Source organism: Lithobates pipiens, unplaced genomic scaffold (genome assembly GCF_037356315.1).
Source record: "Lithobates pipiens isolate NorthernLeopardFrog02 unplaced genomic scaffold, aLitPip1_a1.2 Scaffold_28, whole genome shotgun sequence".
NCBI lineage: Eukaryota > Metazoa > Chordata > Amphibia > Anura > Ranidae > Lithobates > Lithobates pipiens.
The window spans coordinates 75,683,846-75,701,177 of record NW_027507789.1 but is presented as its reverse complement, the minus strand read 5'-3'; the positions used below and the strand labels follow the sequence as shown (position 1 = coordinate 75,701,177).

The window sequence follows — 17,332 nt, the reverse complement described above, 5'->3', positions numbered from 1 at the left end:
CGGAGATATATCATAGGCCGAATTCTTACCTTTCTACAATTAAGCGTGGAGATGAAGTTGGCCCTGAGTACTATTAAGGGCCAAGTCTCAACCTTATCAATTTTTATTTCAAAGACTTCTTGCTATGCATTCTTTAGTCCAAGGTTTCTTGCAAGGAAGTGCTGCAGATTAATCCGCCAGTTAAACTAAATTTAAGTCCCAAGGGCTTAAGAGTGATTTTTGTCAGTGTTACAAAAACAGCCATTCGAACCGTTGCAGCATGTTCCCTTAGTCCTTCTGACTAGGAAGCTGATATTTTTCATTTGCTATATCCTCAGCAAGGAGGATTTCAGAATTGGCTGCTCTTTCTTGTAAGTAGTCCTATTTGATTATTCATGAGGACAGAGTGGTGTTACGCCCTCGTCCAGGTTTTTGCCAAAAGTGGTTTCAGGCTTTCATCTGAATGAAGATATTGTCCTGCCAGAGTTTTTCCCAAGACCTTGTTCCAGGGAAGAAAGGTCACTACATTGTCTTGTCTTGATTGTAGTGAGAGCAGTGAAAATGTATTTAAGAAAACTGTTCCGATTCGTAAGACTGATGTCTTATTTCTTCTGCCAGATGATCCTAAGAATGGACAGGCAGCATCAAAATCCACTGTCGCTAAGTGCATTTGGCAAGTTATAATTCAAACTTATGATTTAAAGGGAAAGATTCCCCCTTTTCAAGTTAAGGCACAGTCTACCTGAGCGGTTGGTGCTTCTTGGGCAGTGCGTCACCAGGCCTCCAGGTCTCAAATCTGCAAGGCCGCAACTTGGCCTTCAGTACATACATTTGCAAAATGTTATCAAGTGCATGTAAGATGGAATGAGGATATCGCCTTTGGGCGCATTGTGCTGCAGGCAGCAGTATAAGCCCTCAGGTCTGGGGGTTACCCTACAGGTTTGTTTCCCTCCCCTCAAGTAGCATTGCTATGGGACATCCCACCAAGTAATTACTTGAGACTGTGTCCTATGATGTACAATAAAGAAAATAGGATTTTTAAAACGGCTTACCTGTAAAACCCTTTTCTTGGAGTACATCATATGACACAGATCTCCTGCCCCTCTGTTTTATGGGGTGAGAGAATATTACTTATATTGCTTTGCTACAAAAACTGAGTGCTCCTGGAAGGAGGAGGGGTTACATAGGGGAGTCAACTTCCTGTATTGGTTATACCAGTGTCAACACCTGAAGGTAGGCCTATAACCTACCAAGTAATTACTTGAGACTCTATGTCCTATGATGTACTCCAAGAAAAGGATTTTACAGGTAAGCTGTTTTAAAAATCCTATTTTTTTTTTTTAGCGATAAGAATGGTATCAGCAGTAATCGGCATAGATTTATGAAGAATCATTCTTGCCAAACCAATCTATTAACCTATGAGGAGGTGAGTTGCCATCTAGATAAAGGAAGGCCCGTAGACAATGGGGTATCTGGATTTTGCAAAAAAAACATTTGACACGGTTTCCCATAAACGTTTACTGTATAAAATAAGGTCCGTTGGCATGGACCATAGGGTGAGTACATGGATTGAAAACTGGCTACAAGGGCGAGTTTAGAGGGTTGTGAAAAATGGGGAGTACTGGGAATGGTCAGACGTGGGTGGTTGGGTCCCCCAGGGTTCTGTGCTGAGACCAATCCTATTTATTTTGTTCATAAACTACCTGGAGGATAGGGTAAACAGTTCAATCTCTGTATTTGATGGCGAATATACAAATACCATACTGGTGACCCCACAATAGGGATAAAACTTTTTTGCAAAAGGGAGTTTAACAAGACTCGTGGCCACTGATTAAAATTAGAAGAAAAGAGGTTTAACCTTAAACTACGTAGAGGGTTTTTTACTGTAAGAGCGGCAAGGGTGTGCAATTCCCTTCCACAGGTGGTGGCCTCACTGGGGGGGCATTGATAGTTTCAAGAAACTATTAGATTAGCACCTGAAAACATACTGCGATATACAATGTAATACTGACATATAATCACACACATGGGTTGGACTTGTCATTTTTCAACCTCACCTACTATGAATTGAGATGACCCTTTTACATATGTCTAATTTCTGTCAGCCCTGATGAAGGTGAAATCTTTGTAGACACTGAAACATGTTGTCTACAGATTCTTTTTACCGATGCTCTAGTTTGGCGCTTTTTTGACTCATGTACTCCTGTCTGGTAATAGGTCAGATAATTTAAGAAAATGGAAGTAATTCAAATCTGAGTTTTTTTTAAAGATGTTTCTGTTGCTGTTAAAGCAGACCTTCAGTCGTCTGCCCTTGTTGTTAACTTTTGGATAGTAAAACATAAGGCCTCATGCACACGAGACGCAGTTAAACGCGCGTTCAGATGCAGTTGGACAGTTTTTTCAACTGCCCCTGAACTCATTCAATGTTATCCTATGTGTCCATGCACACAGTCTCGTTTTTTTCTGTTTTTATGCAGTTGCGTTTAGTCTCGTTTTTCCAGAAGCAAAAAAATGCGTTCAGAAACAAAAATTTCCACGTTTCAGACGTAAACCGCGGCAAAACGCCGCTACCGCGTTTAGCCGCGTTTGCGTTTATATGCGTTTTTAAAGGTGACCTTTTTTTTTACATTAAAAATCTCAAAAATGATTGCAAATGTTGAAAAACCATTAGAAAAATATTTTAAACAATTGCAATTGCAAGTGGACAAGCCACAACTTGTGGCAAGTGACATGGCAGGTGGCAAGTGACGTGGCAAGTGGACAATCCACAACTTGTGGCAAGTGACATGGCAGGTGGCAAGTGATGTGGCAAGTGGACAATCCACAACTTGTGGCAGGTGATGTGGCAAGTGACGTGGAAAGTGGACAATCCACAACTTGTGGCAGGTGACGTGGCAAGTGACGTGGCAAGTGACCTGGCAGGTGACGCGGCAAGTGACCTGGCAGGTGACGTGGCAAGTGGAAAATCAACAACTTCTGGCAGGTGACTGGCATGTGACGTGGCAAGTGGACAATCCATAACTTGTGGCAGGTGACGTGGCAAGTGGACAATCCACTTGTGGCAGGGGACGTGGCAAGTGACGTGGCGAGTGGACAATCTACAACTTGTGTCAGGTGACGTGGCAAGTGGACAATCCACAACTTGTGGCAAGTGATGTGGCAAGTGGACAATCCACTTGTGGCAGGTGACGTGGCAAGTGGACAATCGACAACTTGTGGCAGGTGATGTGGCAAGTGATGTGGCAGGTGACGTGGCAAGTGGCGTGGCAAGTGGACAATCCACATCTCGTGGCAAGTGACGTGGCAGGTGATGTGGCAAGTGACGTGGCAAGTGGACAATCCACAACTTGTGGCAGGTGACGTGGCAGGTGATGTGACAAGTGGACAATTCACATCTTGTGGCAGGTGATGTGGCAAGTGATGTTGGAAGTGGACAATCCACTTGTGGCAGGTGACGTGGCAAGGGGACAATCCACAACTTGTGGCAGGTGATGTGGCAAGTGATGTGGCAAGTGGACAATCCACTTGTGGCAAGGGACGTGGCAAGTGGACAATCCACAACTTGTGGCAGGTGACGTGGCAGGTGATGTGGCAAGTGATGTGGCAGGTGATGTGACAAGTGGACAATCCACATCTTGGCAAGTGGACAATCCAAAACTTGTGGCAGGTGACGTGGCAGGTGACGTGGCAAGTGACGTGGCAAGTGGACAATCCACATCTCGTGGCAGGTGATGTGGCAAGTGGACAATCCACAACTTGTGGCAGGTGACGTGGCAGGTGATGTGACAAGTGGACAATTCACATCTTGTGGCAAGTGACGTGGCAGCTGACGTGGCAAGTGGACAATCCAAAACTTGTGGCAGGTGACGTGGCAAGTGACGTGACAGGTGACGTGGCAAGTGGACAATCCACAGCTTGTGGCAAGTGACATGGCAGGTGGCAAGTGATGTGGAAAGTGGACAATCCACAACTTGTGACAGGTGACGTGGCAAGTGATGTGGCAGGTGATGTGGCAAGTCACGTGGCAAGTGGAAATCCACAACTTGTGGCAGGTGATGTGGCTGGTGACGTGGCAAGTGGACAATCCACAACTTGTGGCAGGTGGCATGGCAGGTGACATGGAAAGTGGACAATCCACATCTTGTGGCAAGTGACGTGGCAGGTGATGTGGCAAGTGACGTGGCAGGTGATGTGGACAATCCCTAACTTGTGGCAGGTGACGTGGCAAGTGGACAATCCACAACTTGTGGCAGGTGACGTGGCAAGTGGACAATCCACTTGTGGCAGGTGACGTGGCAGGGGACGTGGCAAGGGACGTGGCAAGTGGACAATCCACAACTTGTGGCAGGTGATGTGGCAAGTGGACAATCCACTTGTGGCAGGTGACGTGGCAGGGGACGTGGCAAGTGGACAATCCACAACTTGTGGCAGGTGACGTGGCAGGTGATGTGGCAAGTGATGTGGCAGGTGATGTGACAAGTGGACAATCCACATCTTGTGGCAAGTGACGTGGCAAGTGACGTGGCAAGTGGAAAATCCAAAACTTGTGGCAGGTGACATGGCAGGTGACGTGGCAGGTGACGTGGCAAGTGGACAATCCACATCTCGTGGCAAGTGACGTGGCAGGTGATGTGGCAAGTGACGTGGCAAGTGGAAAATCCAAAACTTGTGGCAGGTGACATGGCAAGTGACGTGGCAGGTGACGTGGCAAGTGATGTGACAAGTGGACAGTCCACATCTTGTGGCAAGTTACGTGGCAGCTGACGTGGCAAGTGACGTGGCAAGTGGACAATCCAAAACTTGTGGCAGGTGACGTGGCAAGTGACGTGACAGGTGACGTGGCAAGTGACGTGGCAAGTGGACAATCCACAGCTTGTGGCAAGTGACATGGCAGGTGGCAAGTGATGTGGAAAGTGGACAATCCACAACTTGTGACAGGTGACGTGGCAAGTGATGTGGCAAGTCACGTGGCAAGTGGAAATCCACAACTTGTGGCAGGTGATGTGGCTGGTGACGTGGCAAGTGGACAATCCACAACTTGTGGCAGGTGGCATGGCAGGTGATGTGGCAAGTGACGGGCAAGTGGACAATCCACACCTTGTGGCAGGTGATGTGGCAAGTGACGTGGCAGGTGATGTGGACAATCCCCAACTTGTGGCAGGTGACGTGGCAAGTGACGTGGCAAGTGGACAATCCACAACTTGTGGCAGGTGACGTGGCAAGTGGACAATCCACAACTTGTGGCAGGTGACGTGGCAAGTGATGTGGCAAGTGACGTGGCAAGTAGACAATCCACAACTTGTGGCAGGTGATGTGGCAAGTGACGTGGCAGGTGATGTGGCAAGTCACGTGGCAAGTGGACAATCCACAACTTGTGGCAGGTGATGTGGCTGGTGACGTGGCAAGTGGACAATCCACAGCTTGTGGCATGGCAGATGACGTGGAAAGTGGACAATCCACATCTCGTGGCAAGTGACGTGGCAAGTGACGTGGCAAGTGATGTGGCAAGTGACGTGGCAAGTGGACAATCCACAACTTGTGGCAGGTGATGTGGCAAGTGGACAATCCCCAACTTGTGGCAAGTGACGTGGCAAGTGGACAATCCAAAACTTGTGGCAGGTGACGTGGCAAGTGACGTGGCAGGTGATGTGGCAAGTCACGTGGCAAGTGGACAATCCACAACTTGTGGCAGGTGATGTGGCAAGTGACGTGGCAGGTGATGTGGCAAGTGACGTGGCAAGTAGACAATCCACAACTTGTGGCAGGTGACGTGGCAAGTGATGTGGCAGGTGATGTGGCAAGTCACGTGGCAAGTGGACAATCCACAACTTGTGGCAGGTGATGTGGCTGGTGACATGGCAAGTGGACAATCCACAGCTTGTGGCAGGTGGCATGGCAGATGACGTGGAAAGTGGACAATCCACATCTCGTGGCAAGTGACGTGGCAGGTGATGTGGCAAGTGACGTGGCAAGTGGACAATCCACAACTTGTGGCAGGTGATGTGGCAAGTGGACAATCCCCAACTTGTGGCAAGTGACGTGGCAAGTGGACAATCCAAAACTTGTGGCAGGTGATGTGGCAAGTCACGTGGCAAGTGGACAATCCACAACTTGTGGCAGTTGGACAATCCACAACTTGTGGCAGGTGACATGGCAAGTGACGTGGCAGGTGATGTGGCAAGTCACGTGGCAAGTGGACAATCCACAACTTGTGGCAGGTGCCGTGGCAAGTGACACGCTAAATACAAGTACACTGCAGCTCTCACAGCTGCTGCTACTCACTCTGGTCTCACAAAATTGCTGAAATAGTTAATTTTTGAGCTGGGGAGGGTCTATGATGTTAGCTTAACTAAACGCTTCTAGACGCAAACGTGGTAAAACGCCGCTAAATCGCGGCAAAACGCGCGTTTCTAAACGCCGGTTTCAACATGTGTCCAGCAGCGTTTGCATCTGCGTCTCGTGTGCATGAAGCCTAAATCTGAAGTACTAGCAACCTGAGAGTTGCAGGAGTGACCAGACATGTGTTTTTTTTTTTTTGTTCTGTGTATTTTGTAAGAATTTTTCAATACTCTTGTGGTGTCGTTTTTATTTTAGATTCGCTACAAGGAAGACTTTGAAAAGAATAAGGGCAAGGGATTCAGTGTGGTAGCTGATACACCTGAACTTCAGAGAATTAAGAAGACGCAAGATCAAATCAGTAATGTAAGTGTTCTTCATCCCACTAAAAGGTGTAGCTGCTTCTAATAATCAAAGTAAATAAAAAGGATCAGTTGATTTGAAAGCTGGATTATCCTATACAAAAACCATTAGTGCTAGATTACAACTCCCTGTTTTTGTCTCAGGGATTTTTGCAAACAGTAGTAAACCATGCAACATGCTATACATTTCAGTACAAAGTGTGCTGGGAGAGCAGGGCAGTGTCTATTGTCAAGATTGCTTGTACATGTGTATGATGGTTTCTCTGGCTCTTGTAACAAGACAGCCTTGTTCCAGTGACACTAAATTGATTGTAAATCTAGTAATTTGTCAATAATCCTGGATTTAGTATGTTAAAATTGATCTCCAGGCAAATCAATATTGCGCTTAGTGTTAAGAATCGCCATTCTTCCGATGGCTGCATACTTTGCACACCTCTTTCTCTTCAGTCTCGATGTTTTTTTTCTTATAGTGTTTTAGTTGACTTGTCAGTGACATAGCAATTGTTTATAAAAAATATATATTCTACACTGACAGATATATGTACTAAAAATGTTGAATTACAAAATTACTTTACAAGTAACACGTTTTCATACAATGTGGGCACATTACACAATACGCTTTACAGTATCATTAACTGCTTTATTTTTAGGCTTCATACACACTAGCGTTTTAAGCTAAAAAAAAAAACACTGGATAAAAAATGCTGGTTATAGCTTTTTGAAGTAGCGTTTTTATTAGCCTTTTTGCAGTAAGAGGTGGAAAAAAGCGAAAAATCGCTATTAATAGCGTGCAGGAGCTTTTCTGTTGTAAAAGAAACTCTACAAAAATATTTTTTTTTTCCTGCTCATAGACACTGAAGGTTGAAAAATGCTAATAGCCTAAACTAGTGTGCATCGACACAAAGGATAACACTATTTATTTAGCTTCTAGGAGCAGAAAAAAATGCTAGTGTGCATTAGAGCAGCACGATTGTGGCCAAAATGAGAATCACAATTTTTTTGCTTAGAATAAAAAGATTGCGATTCTCTCACAAAAATCTTTCACATTATACAAAAAAAAATGGTTTAACTTTACTGGTTAGTTTTTTTTATTATTTTTTTTTTTTTTTATTAAAGTAATTAAAGCGGGAGTCCACCGGGACTCCGCGTTTTTTTTTTTTTTTTTTTTAAAAGCCAGCAGCTACAAATACTGCAGCTGCTGACTTTTAAATAGTGACACTTACCTGTCCAGCGCGCCCGCGATGTCGGCACCCGAAGCCGATCGCTCGCTCGGCTGCCGGGTCCCGCCGCCATCTTGGGTATGGGAATCAGGAAATGGAGCCTTTCGGCTTCATTTCCCGGTTCCCTACTGCGCATGCGCGAGCCGCGCGGCGCAATCCGGACGGTCCCCGCTGCCTCTGGGAGCTGTGTGTTTCCCAGCAGGCAGCGGGGCACTTGCTGAAGGGGGCGGGGCATTGCGGAACGGGGGCGTAACCTACGCTCGTTCCGCAGACAGCTAGCCCGGAAGTGGGTGCAGTTACCTGGATTATCCAGGTAACTGCACCCCCCTCCCCCCTGAAAGGTGCCGATTGTGGCGCCGGAGGGGGGGAGGGATCAGATGAGCGGAGGTCCATTTTAGGGTGGACCTCCGCTTTAAAATAAAAATAAAAATTCAGAAAAAGGTTTGTTTCAGTGGTTAAACTTTTTTCACTTACACAGGAAGTCTATTCCATTGACTAATTGTTACAATGTTTATACTTAAGTTTAAGTAATAAAGAATGTTTTGATGGTTGGCAGATTGCAGTTTTTCTGTTTTGTTTTTTTTGTTTTGTTTTTTTAGGCTTATTTATTTGTACCTGTTCTGACCAGTAAGTCTGTTGTTTTTAAACTTCCTTTAACCTCTTCGCACCCGCCCTATAGCCGAATGACGGCCGTAGAGCAGGCGCTTTCGTCCGGGAGGCTGTCCCTGGACGTCCTGTTGTTTACTTCCGCAATGCGCGCCGCTGGCACGCATCAGGGAAGTTCTGTGTTTGCTGTGTCCCCCGGAGACAGGCAAACGCAGATCGCTGTAAACGGCCAATCACAGCAGCCGTTTACAGCGCGATCGGCGTGTCCAATGTGAGATGATCTCATATGTAAACATATGAGATCATCTCTGTGCCGCTCTCCCTCTTCACACAGACAGCGTGTGAGAGGGGAGAGATGAACGGCTGCAGCGGCCGTAAGTGTAAAAAAAAGTGCCACCTGTTGTCAGTGCCATCCTGCCCCAGTGCCACCTGTTGTCAGTGCCATCCTGCCCCAGTGCCACCTGTTGTCAGTGCCATTTGTCCCCAGTGCCACCTGTCGTCAGTGCCACGTATAAGTGCCATCTGTCATCGCCACGTGTCATCAGTGCTACATATCAGTGCCATTTGCCAGCAGTGCCATCTGTTGTCAGTGTCACGTGTCATCAATGCCACTTATCAGTGCCATCTGTCATCGGTGCCACGTATTAGTGACATCTTTCATCGGTGCCACATATTAGTGCCACGTGTCATCGGTGCCACGTATTAGTGCCATCTGTCATCAGTGTAATAGGTAGTCAACAAGTTAGATGTGTAATTTATGCTCCTAGAACACGTGATGGCGCTCCCTGCATGTTGGGCCTCTCTATGTGGCCAGGCTGTGAAAAAGTCCCACACATGTGGTATTGTAATACTCAGGAGGAGTAGCAGAATTTTTTGGGGAGTGTCATTTGTGGTATACACATGCCATGTGAGAGAAATAACCTATTACAATGACAATTTTGTGTAAAAAAAAATAAAATGAAAAATCTTAATTTTGCAAAGAATTGTGGGAAAAAAATGACAACATCAAAAACCTCACCATGCCTCTTACTAAATACCTTGGAATGTCTACTTTCCAAAAAGGGGTCATTTGGGGGGTATTTGTACTTTCCTGGCTTGTTCGGGTCACAAGAAGCGAGATCGGCCATCAGTACATCAGATGTGATAAATTTTGTATGATTCGCACCACAGCTTGTAGACTCTCTAACTTTCACAAAGACCAAATAATATCCACTAATTTGGGTTATTTTTACCAAAGATATGTAGCAGTATAAATTGTGGCCAAAATTTGTGAAGAAAAATTTATAATTTGCATAATTCTGTCACAGAAACAAAGAAATATGCGTTTTTTTTCCCAAATTTTCGGTCTTTTTTCATTTATAGCGCAAAAAATAAAAACCCCAGAGGTGATCAAATGCCACCAAAAGAAAGCTCTATTTGTGGGAAAAAAAAGACAAAAAATAAATTTGGGTACAGTGTTGCATGACTGAGTAATTGTCATTCAAAGTGTGAGAGCACGGAAAGCTGAAAATTGGTCTGGGCAGGAAGGGTGTTTAAGTGCCCAGTAAGCAAGTGGTTAACTGACCAAGCTGTGCAGCAAAAATTGCAGTTGGATTGTGGAGACAGCTTATCACTGATTGGGGGGTGCTTGCAATAGTTGTCTTTTATTAATGTACCTAAAACTTTTTCCAAAGAGAAACTGTTGCTGTAACAGCTTAAGTAGAAAGCATCATACATCTAGTTACTGCGCTAATTGACAACTAACATGAGACCTGCTGCGGTCCAGTCTATATCTTCTTAATTAAATTCAGTCGCAAAAATAAATTGTCAGAAGTTTGGTGTAAATTCTGCTCTCTGAGTACCATCAGGAACCAGTCACTGTGAAAACAAAATCAACAAGACAAAGAGCGCACATACCCTAGTGCAGTTAACCCTTTTATTATTGAGCACAATTGAAAGCATAATCCAGTGCACTTACAAAAGGTACATCTTTTGTATAGAGTCCTTCAATAGTCATGGATCTAAGCAAGAGTCTCCATGCATGTGCTGTGAGTGGTTTAGGGATGATCCGTCCATGCAGCTCTTCTACCACTGCCCAGTGGAGATGTCAAATGCAGACCGACAGGATGGATAGCCCGGGGGGCTGGAGAGAACAGTGTTCTGATACTTGACAGACCGGCAAGGGCCACAGAATGCACACAAGGCTAAGGAAAGAGCCGACGTTGCTCAACACAGCCACAGAGACCATTGGAGATGATGTGGAGCGGATGGCTTGTGCTTGATTGTCATTGTTTTGGAGGTGTGGCCTCCTTTTTATTAAGTCTATATGGCAACTAGAAAAGCTACTTTATATATCCATACTAATTAGCGATACTATTAACCCTGTACTCTTCAGTGGTGCATACTTATCTAGGTACACCCGAGGGATGGCTTTTCAGTAAACAATCGAGGTTCTTACAATAAATCTATAGCAGCAAGACAGAAAATCATAACTAAATATGCACTCACCTGCCACTTTATTTGCTACATCTTGCTAGTACCGGGTTCGATCCCCTTTTGCAATCAGAACTGCCTTTATTCTTCATGGCATAGATTCAACAAGGTGTTGGAAAAATGCCTCAGATTTTGGTCCATTTTGCCATGATGGCATCATGCAGTTGCTGCAGATTTTTTTCGGATGCACGTCCATCATGGAATCTCCCATTCCACCACAAAAGGGTGGACTTCCAGGGGTCAACCTTCCTTCCATAAAAGGATGGACATGGTCCCCAACAATACCCAGGTAGGCTGTGGCATTTAAACGATAATCATTTGGCCCAAAGTTTGCCAAGAAAATATCCCCCGCACCATTATACCACCAGCCTGAACCATTGATACAAGGCAGGTTGGATCCACGCTTTCATGTTTATGCCAAATGGTCACCATAGCATCTGAATGTCACAGCTGAAATTGACTCTTCTGACCAGGCAACGTTTTTCCAATCTTCTATTGTCCAATATTGGTGTGCAAATTGTAGCCTCCGTTTCTGTTTTTAGCTGACAGGAGTGGCATCCGATGTGGTCTTCTGCTGCTGTAGCCCATCTGCTTCAATGTTCATACAGAGATGCCATTTTGCATACCTTGGTTGTAGCAAGTGGTTATTTGAGTTACTGCTGCCTTTCTATCATCTTGAACTAGTCTGCCCATTCTCCTCTGACATCAAGGCATTTTTATCCACACAATTTCCACTCACTGGATGTTCTCTTTTTTGGACCATTCTCTGTAAACCCTAGAGAAAATATGAAAATCCCAGTAGATCAGCAATTTTTGAAATACTCAGACCAGCCCGTCTGGTGCACACAATGGTGCCACATTCAAAGTCCCTTAAATCCCATTTCTTCCCACTTCTGATGCTCGGTTTAAACGTCAAGTCGTTTTCACCACTTCTAGATGTATTGAGTTGCTGCCATGTGATTGACTGATTATAAATTTGTTGCTAAGCAATTCAACAGGTGTACATAAAGTGGCTGGTGAGTATATATCACAAAAAATCATGTATAAATATTTAACAATCAAATACAAATATGCTATTGTAGCCTCTGTATGATCTGCAGTTGCCATGGTGCTGTACTTGTGATCAGTTAAGACATTAGTCATTTGATGGCTTGACAGTTTGGTTGAGAGCACATGCAACGGTGAATGCTATCATTCACAAAATGCCTTGTCGTGTTACCTGGGAGGGGGTGAGGCCTGGTACAGCATTAGTTGAGACGTGTCATACTACTCCTGCCCAACATTCAATCTTCCCATTATCTTGCACAATACAACAGCTTTCATCCTGATCCAAAAGCAGTACCTTGGATTATGGGTGATCAGATTCAGTGTTATAAGTGCAACATTCTTCTTGGTATTCCATGTTCATGTTCTGTTTTTTTTTTTTTCTCATAGTACTGTGAATTATGCTGACACACTGGAAAATGTATAGAACCAGGAAACCTGGGATTGTGGTATTGCTTCAATTTCCATGTATCAACCTGACTATTTTGGTTGTACTTTTGTACCTCTATACATCTTCTTTGCATTATTAAGCTATGCCATTTAATATGCCAAGTCAGGTTACTTGTACATAGTAGTGATGTTTGAACATCAGTATTCCTGACCCGAATGTATTAAAGAGCAGTTCCACCCAAAAAACGGAAGTTCACCTCTCCTCCCTCCTTTTTGGCAATCTGGGACACGTCACACGTCCCAGATGATGGGTCAGCCGGTCACAGCGCACCACGTGGCTTGCGCATGCTGCAGAGAGGAGAGGGAGACTAGCGGGCCTCATTCCCCCGCATCGATGGACCCTGGAACAGATAAGTGTCCGATTTATTAAAAGTCAGCAGCTACAGTATTTGTAGCTGCTGACTTTTTTTTTTTTTTTTTTTTTTTTTTAAGCGGAACTCCGCTTTAAGTTTATTTTGCACGTACCCACATAAAATAAATTCTAGCTCTCAGAATCTAAACACTGCATTTTTAGGCATCAGCGTGCCTTACAGTGTTTACCTGCCTGTCCAATGATCTTCTGTACTAGTATGCCATGGGATCCCTTAAATTGTTTTCAAGAAATGTTAGACTTTAGACTCATGGGTCACAAAGTTACTCTATTCTTGTTTTCCCTTGGAAGTAAGACAGATGTCCTCTCCTTATTTGAAATTCACCTGACTGGTGAGACCCAATGCTCTCCCTAGAGGCTATGTATAGTCCTCTTGGGGGTTTTCCATCTTTGTACCTAAATTTGTTCCATCATGTGGAATTTGAACAGCAGGCATTGTTTTCCTGTATGGTACAGTTCTTTTTGTGCTCCCATTGATCTTTGCTTTCTATTCCTGCCAAATGTCAGTTGTGGAGGAGGGGATGTGCTTAAGTTCCTCTTAACCGGAAGTTCGTTATTTGGCTAGAATATTTTTATTGTAATAAACCCTGGTTTAAATAGGACTAACTCTCACCCTAAGGGACCTTAATGTTATGTCTAGACTCTTTTTGTCCACGTGTTGCAAACGGTGCCTTTGGTCAGCCCCTGGTGTCAAAAATATGTTGATCATCTGATTTTTTTCTTGCTTTTCAACATCTTATGGCTCAGCTTACTATATTGACCTAATTCTACTAACCCTTTTCCACTGCCTTTGCTGGATGATGTAGGTTATATTCTCAAATTGTCAGATCACTCCTGCTGGCTAATGCTAAAATTTTGGCTTAACCAGTTTCTGTATGCTTCTAGTGTTTACCAGGAATGGCTTAGTTCTTTGAAAGGAACAAGGTTTCAGCCAGTATCTTGGTGGTCAGGGAAACCTATACAATGTATGCTGTCGCTCATCTTTCTTTGCTGATCTGAGGCTAAGCTAGACATCTCTTGCTACTGAACAACCAGCTGTTTAGGTTCTGGTGGTTGCACTGATGCTTATACTCCAGATCAGTTCATGCACCATGTACAAGTGCCTAAATCTCAAGTTGTTAATGATACTTGGCTAAGGCCAAAAAGCCAGTTTTTTTTGGTAACAGGAGAAACACTGCAGATGGCTGCATTCCTAAACCACCTTTATTGATCCATATAAAACCGCATAACTGATAGAGGGTCAGGAAAGGAAGAGTTGACGCGTTTCATGCTGTCCTCAGTGCCCCTCTCAATAGACTCTCAAACTAATCAGCCTGAACGTAATTGAAAGAAGCTACAGTTATGCTCATAAGTTTACTTACCCTGGCAGAATTTGATTTCTTGGCCATTTTTCAGAGAATATGACTAACACAAAGTTTCTTCCACTCATGGTTTAGTGTTTGGCTGAAGCTATTTATTATCAATCAAATGTATTTACTACCGTATATACTCGAGTATAAGCCGAGATTTTCAGCCTCTTTTTTGAGGCTGAAAGTGCCCCCCTCGGCTTATACTCGAGTCACCGCTGTCTGACTGCCCGAACAGCGTGTCGAGCAGACAGACAGCGGCCATTCTACCTTTCAAAAGCCGCGCCTCCGCCTCCGCCTGTGATAGGCGGAACACTCAATTTCCCAGCAGTCAGTGTTCCGCCTATCACGGACATCGGCTCATCCTCGGATGAGCCGATGTCCGTGATAGGCGGAACACTGACTGCTGGGAAATTGAGTGTTCCGCCTATCACAGGCGGAGGCGGAGGCGCGGCTTTTGAACAGGGGAATGGCCGCCAGGGCGCCGACCAAGAGCGGCGATCCTGGCATGGGACGACACGGAGGCTCGGGACGGGACGACACGGAGGCTCGGGACGGGACGACACGGAGGCTCGGGACGGGACGACACGGAGGCTCGGGACGGGACGACACGGAGGCTCGGGACGGGACGACACGGAGGCTCGGGACGGGACGACACGGAGGCTCGGGACGGGACCGGACGGAGGCTCAGGGCACAGGTAGGCTGGACACACAAGGCTGCACGGACACACACACACACACACACACACACACACACACACACACACACACACACACACACACACACACAGGGATGGATGGATGGATGGACACACACACACACACAGGGATGGATGGACACACACACACACACACACAGGGATGGATGGATGGACACACACACACACAGGGATGGATGGACACACACACACACACAGGGATGGATGGACACACACACACACACAGGGATGGATGGATGGACACACACACAGGGATGGATGGATGGACACACACACAGGGATGGATGGATGGACACACACACAGGGATGGACGGACACACACAGGGATGGACAGGCATATCTCACCCTCGGCTTATACACGAGTCAATAGGTTTCCCAGTTTTTTGGGGGTAAATTGGGGGCCTCGGCTTATACTCGGGTCGGCCTATACTCGAGTATATACGGTATTTTTAAATCATAATGACAACAGAAACTACCCAAATTACCCTGATCAAAAGTTTGCATACCCTGGTGATTTTGGCTTGATAACATGCACACAAGTTGACACAAAGGGGTTTGAATGGCTATTAAAGGTAACCATCCTCACCTGTGATCTGTTTGCTTGTAATTCGTGTGTTTATAAAAGGCCAATGAGTTTCTGGACTCCTGATAGGCCCTTGCATCTTTCATCCAGTACTGCACTGACATTTCTGGATTCTGAGTTGTAGGGAAAGCAAAAGAATTGTCAAAGGAACTGTATAAAACGGCAAAGGGATATAAAGAGATATCCAAGGAATTGAGAATGGCAATCAGTGTTCAAACTCTAATCAAGAATTGGAAAATGAGGGACACCAAACAACGGTCAGGTAGACCAACTAGGGTTTCAGCCACAACTGCCAGGAAAATTGTTTGGGATGCAAAGAAAACCCCACAAAACTTCAGGTGAAATACAGGACTCTCTGAAAACATGTAGTGTGGCTGTTTCAAGATGCACAATAAGGAGGCACTTGAAAAAAGATGGGCTGCATGGTTGAGTTGCCAGAAGAAAGCCATTACTACGCAAATGCCACAAAGTATCCCGCTTACAATACGCCAAACAGCAGAGACCGGCCTCAAACCTTCTGGCACAGTCATTTGGAATGATGAGACCAAAATGTAGCTTTTTGGCCACAACCATAAACGCTTCATTTGTAGAGGAGTCAACAAGCCTATGACGAGAGGTACACCACTCCTACTGTGAAACACGGAGGTGGATCGCTGATGTTTTAGGGATGTATGAGCTACAAAGGCACAGGAAATTTGGTCAGTATTGATGGCAAGATGAATGCAGTATGTTATCAAAAAATACCGGAGGAACATTTGCATTCATCAGCGAGGAAGCTGCGCATGGGACGTACGTGGACATTCCATCATGACAATGATCCTAAACACAAGGCCAAGTCAACTTGTCATTGGCTACAGCAGAATAAGGTGAAGGTTCTGGAGTGGCCATCTCAGTCTCCTGACCTCAATATCATTGAGCCACTCTGGGGAGATCTTATACATGCAGTTCATGCAAGACAGCCCAAGAATTTTTCTGGAACTGGAGCCTTTTTGCCAAGAAGAATGGGCAGCTTTACCATCTGAGAAGATAAAGGTTCAATTGGTGGCTTCAAGGGGGAGATTCAAAGGTTACTCCACTCTGGTTGAAGGAACAATGGAGACATATTTGAGCAGCAACATTGTCAATCTAGGGAGAGGGTAGTGTTAGATGTACTAGCAGATTTAAATGGACTTGACTAACAAATTATATGTGCAAGCAGATTTGGATGGACTTTACTAACAAATTAAAGTGATTTGTAAAGGAAACCTTTTTAAACAAAGAAAATGAATGCAGCCACAACATTTAACCATTTCCGGACTGCCCGCTGTTGATATACGTCAAACGTCACTTCCTCCCAACGGCCTTAAAAAGGACATTTTAATTATTATTTTTTCTCTTTCGTTCATTGACGGCCACAGCTCCATTAATTCTTGACCTTAGGGTTATCACGCCACCTTCAGGAGAGGACTAGGCCGAACATGTAACACATGTAAGGCACGGCAAGACGGCACAGCAAGACTGTCCCTCTGGCTAGAACCCCTCGCCCTGCTTCCTGCAGCTCATTTTTTTCTGCCTAGTGTAGAAGAACCTGGCTCTCTGAGGGCACCATTTAGTCCTGGGATTTTTTTCATTTTTTTTTCTTTTTTTTCCTACAAATTTTTTGATCCTGTAATCTACTATCAACAGCCAGCTGAGTGACAGACTGGATAATATAGATCCTTGTAGTCTCCCCAGCCTGGCCATCGAGTGTGAGCAGACCCTAGCTACGCGCTCCATTGGCCACGACATGCCCCTTCTGCTCCAGGGGCAGCCGGTGAGCTATATGCTCCGGGGCACACACATGACCGGGCTACTGCCGCTGTGTGA

General features: G+C 45.2%; 1 protein-coding gene across 1 annotated transcript in view; it reads left to right on the top strand.

Annotated features, from left to right (window-relative positions):
- The window catches only part of LASP1 (LIM and SH3 protein 1), a 273,495-nt gene that overhangs the window by 159,207 nt on the left and 96,956 nt on the right, over nucleotides 1-17,332 (top strand). The window contains exon 4 of the mRNA XM_077459416.1: nucleotides 6,574-6,681. Within this exon, the coding sequence (XP_077315542.1) occupies nucleotides 6,574-6,681 (108 nt within the window). The remainder of the gene's footprint in view (nucleotides 1-6,573; nucleotides 6,682-17,332) is intronic.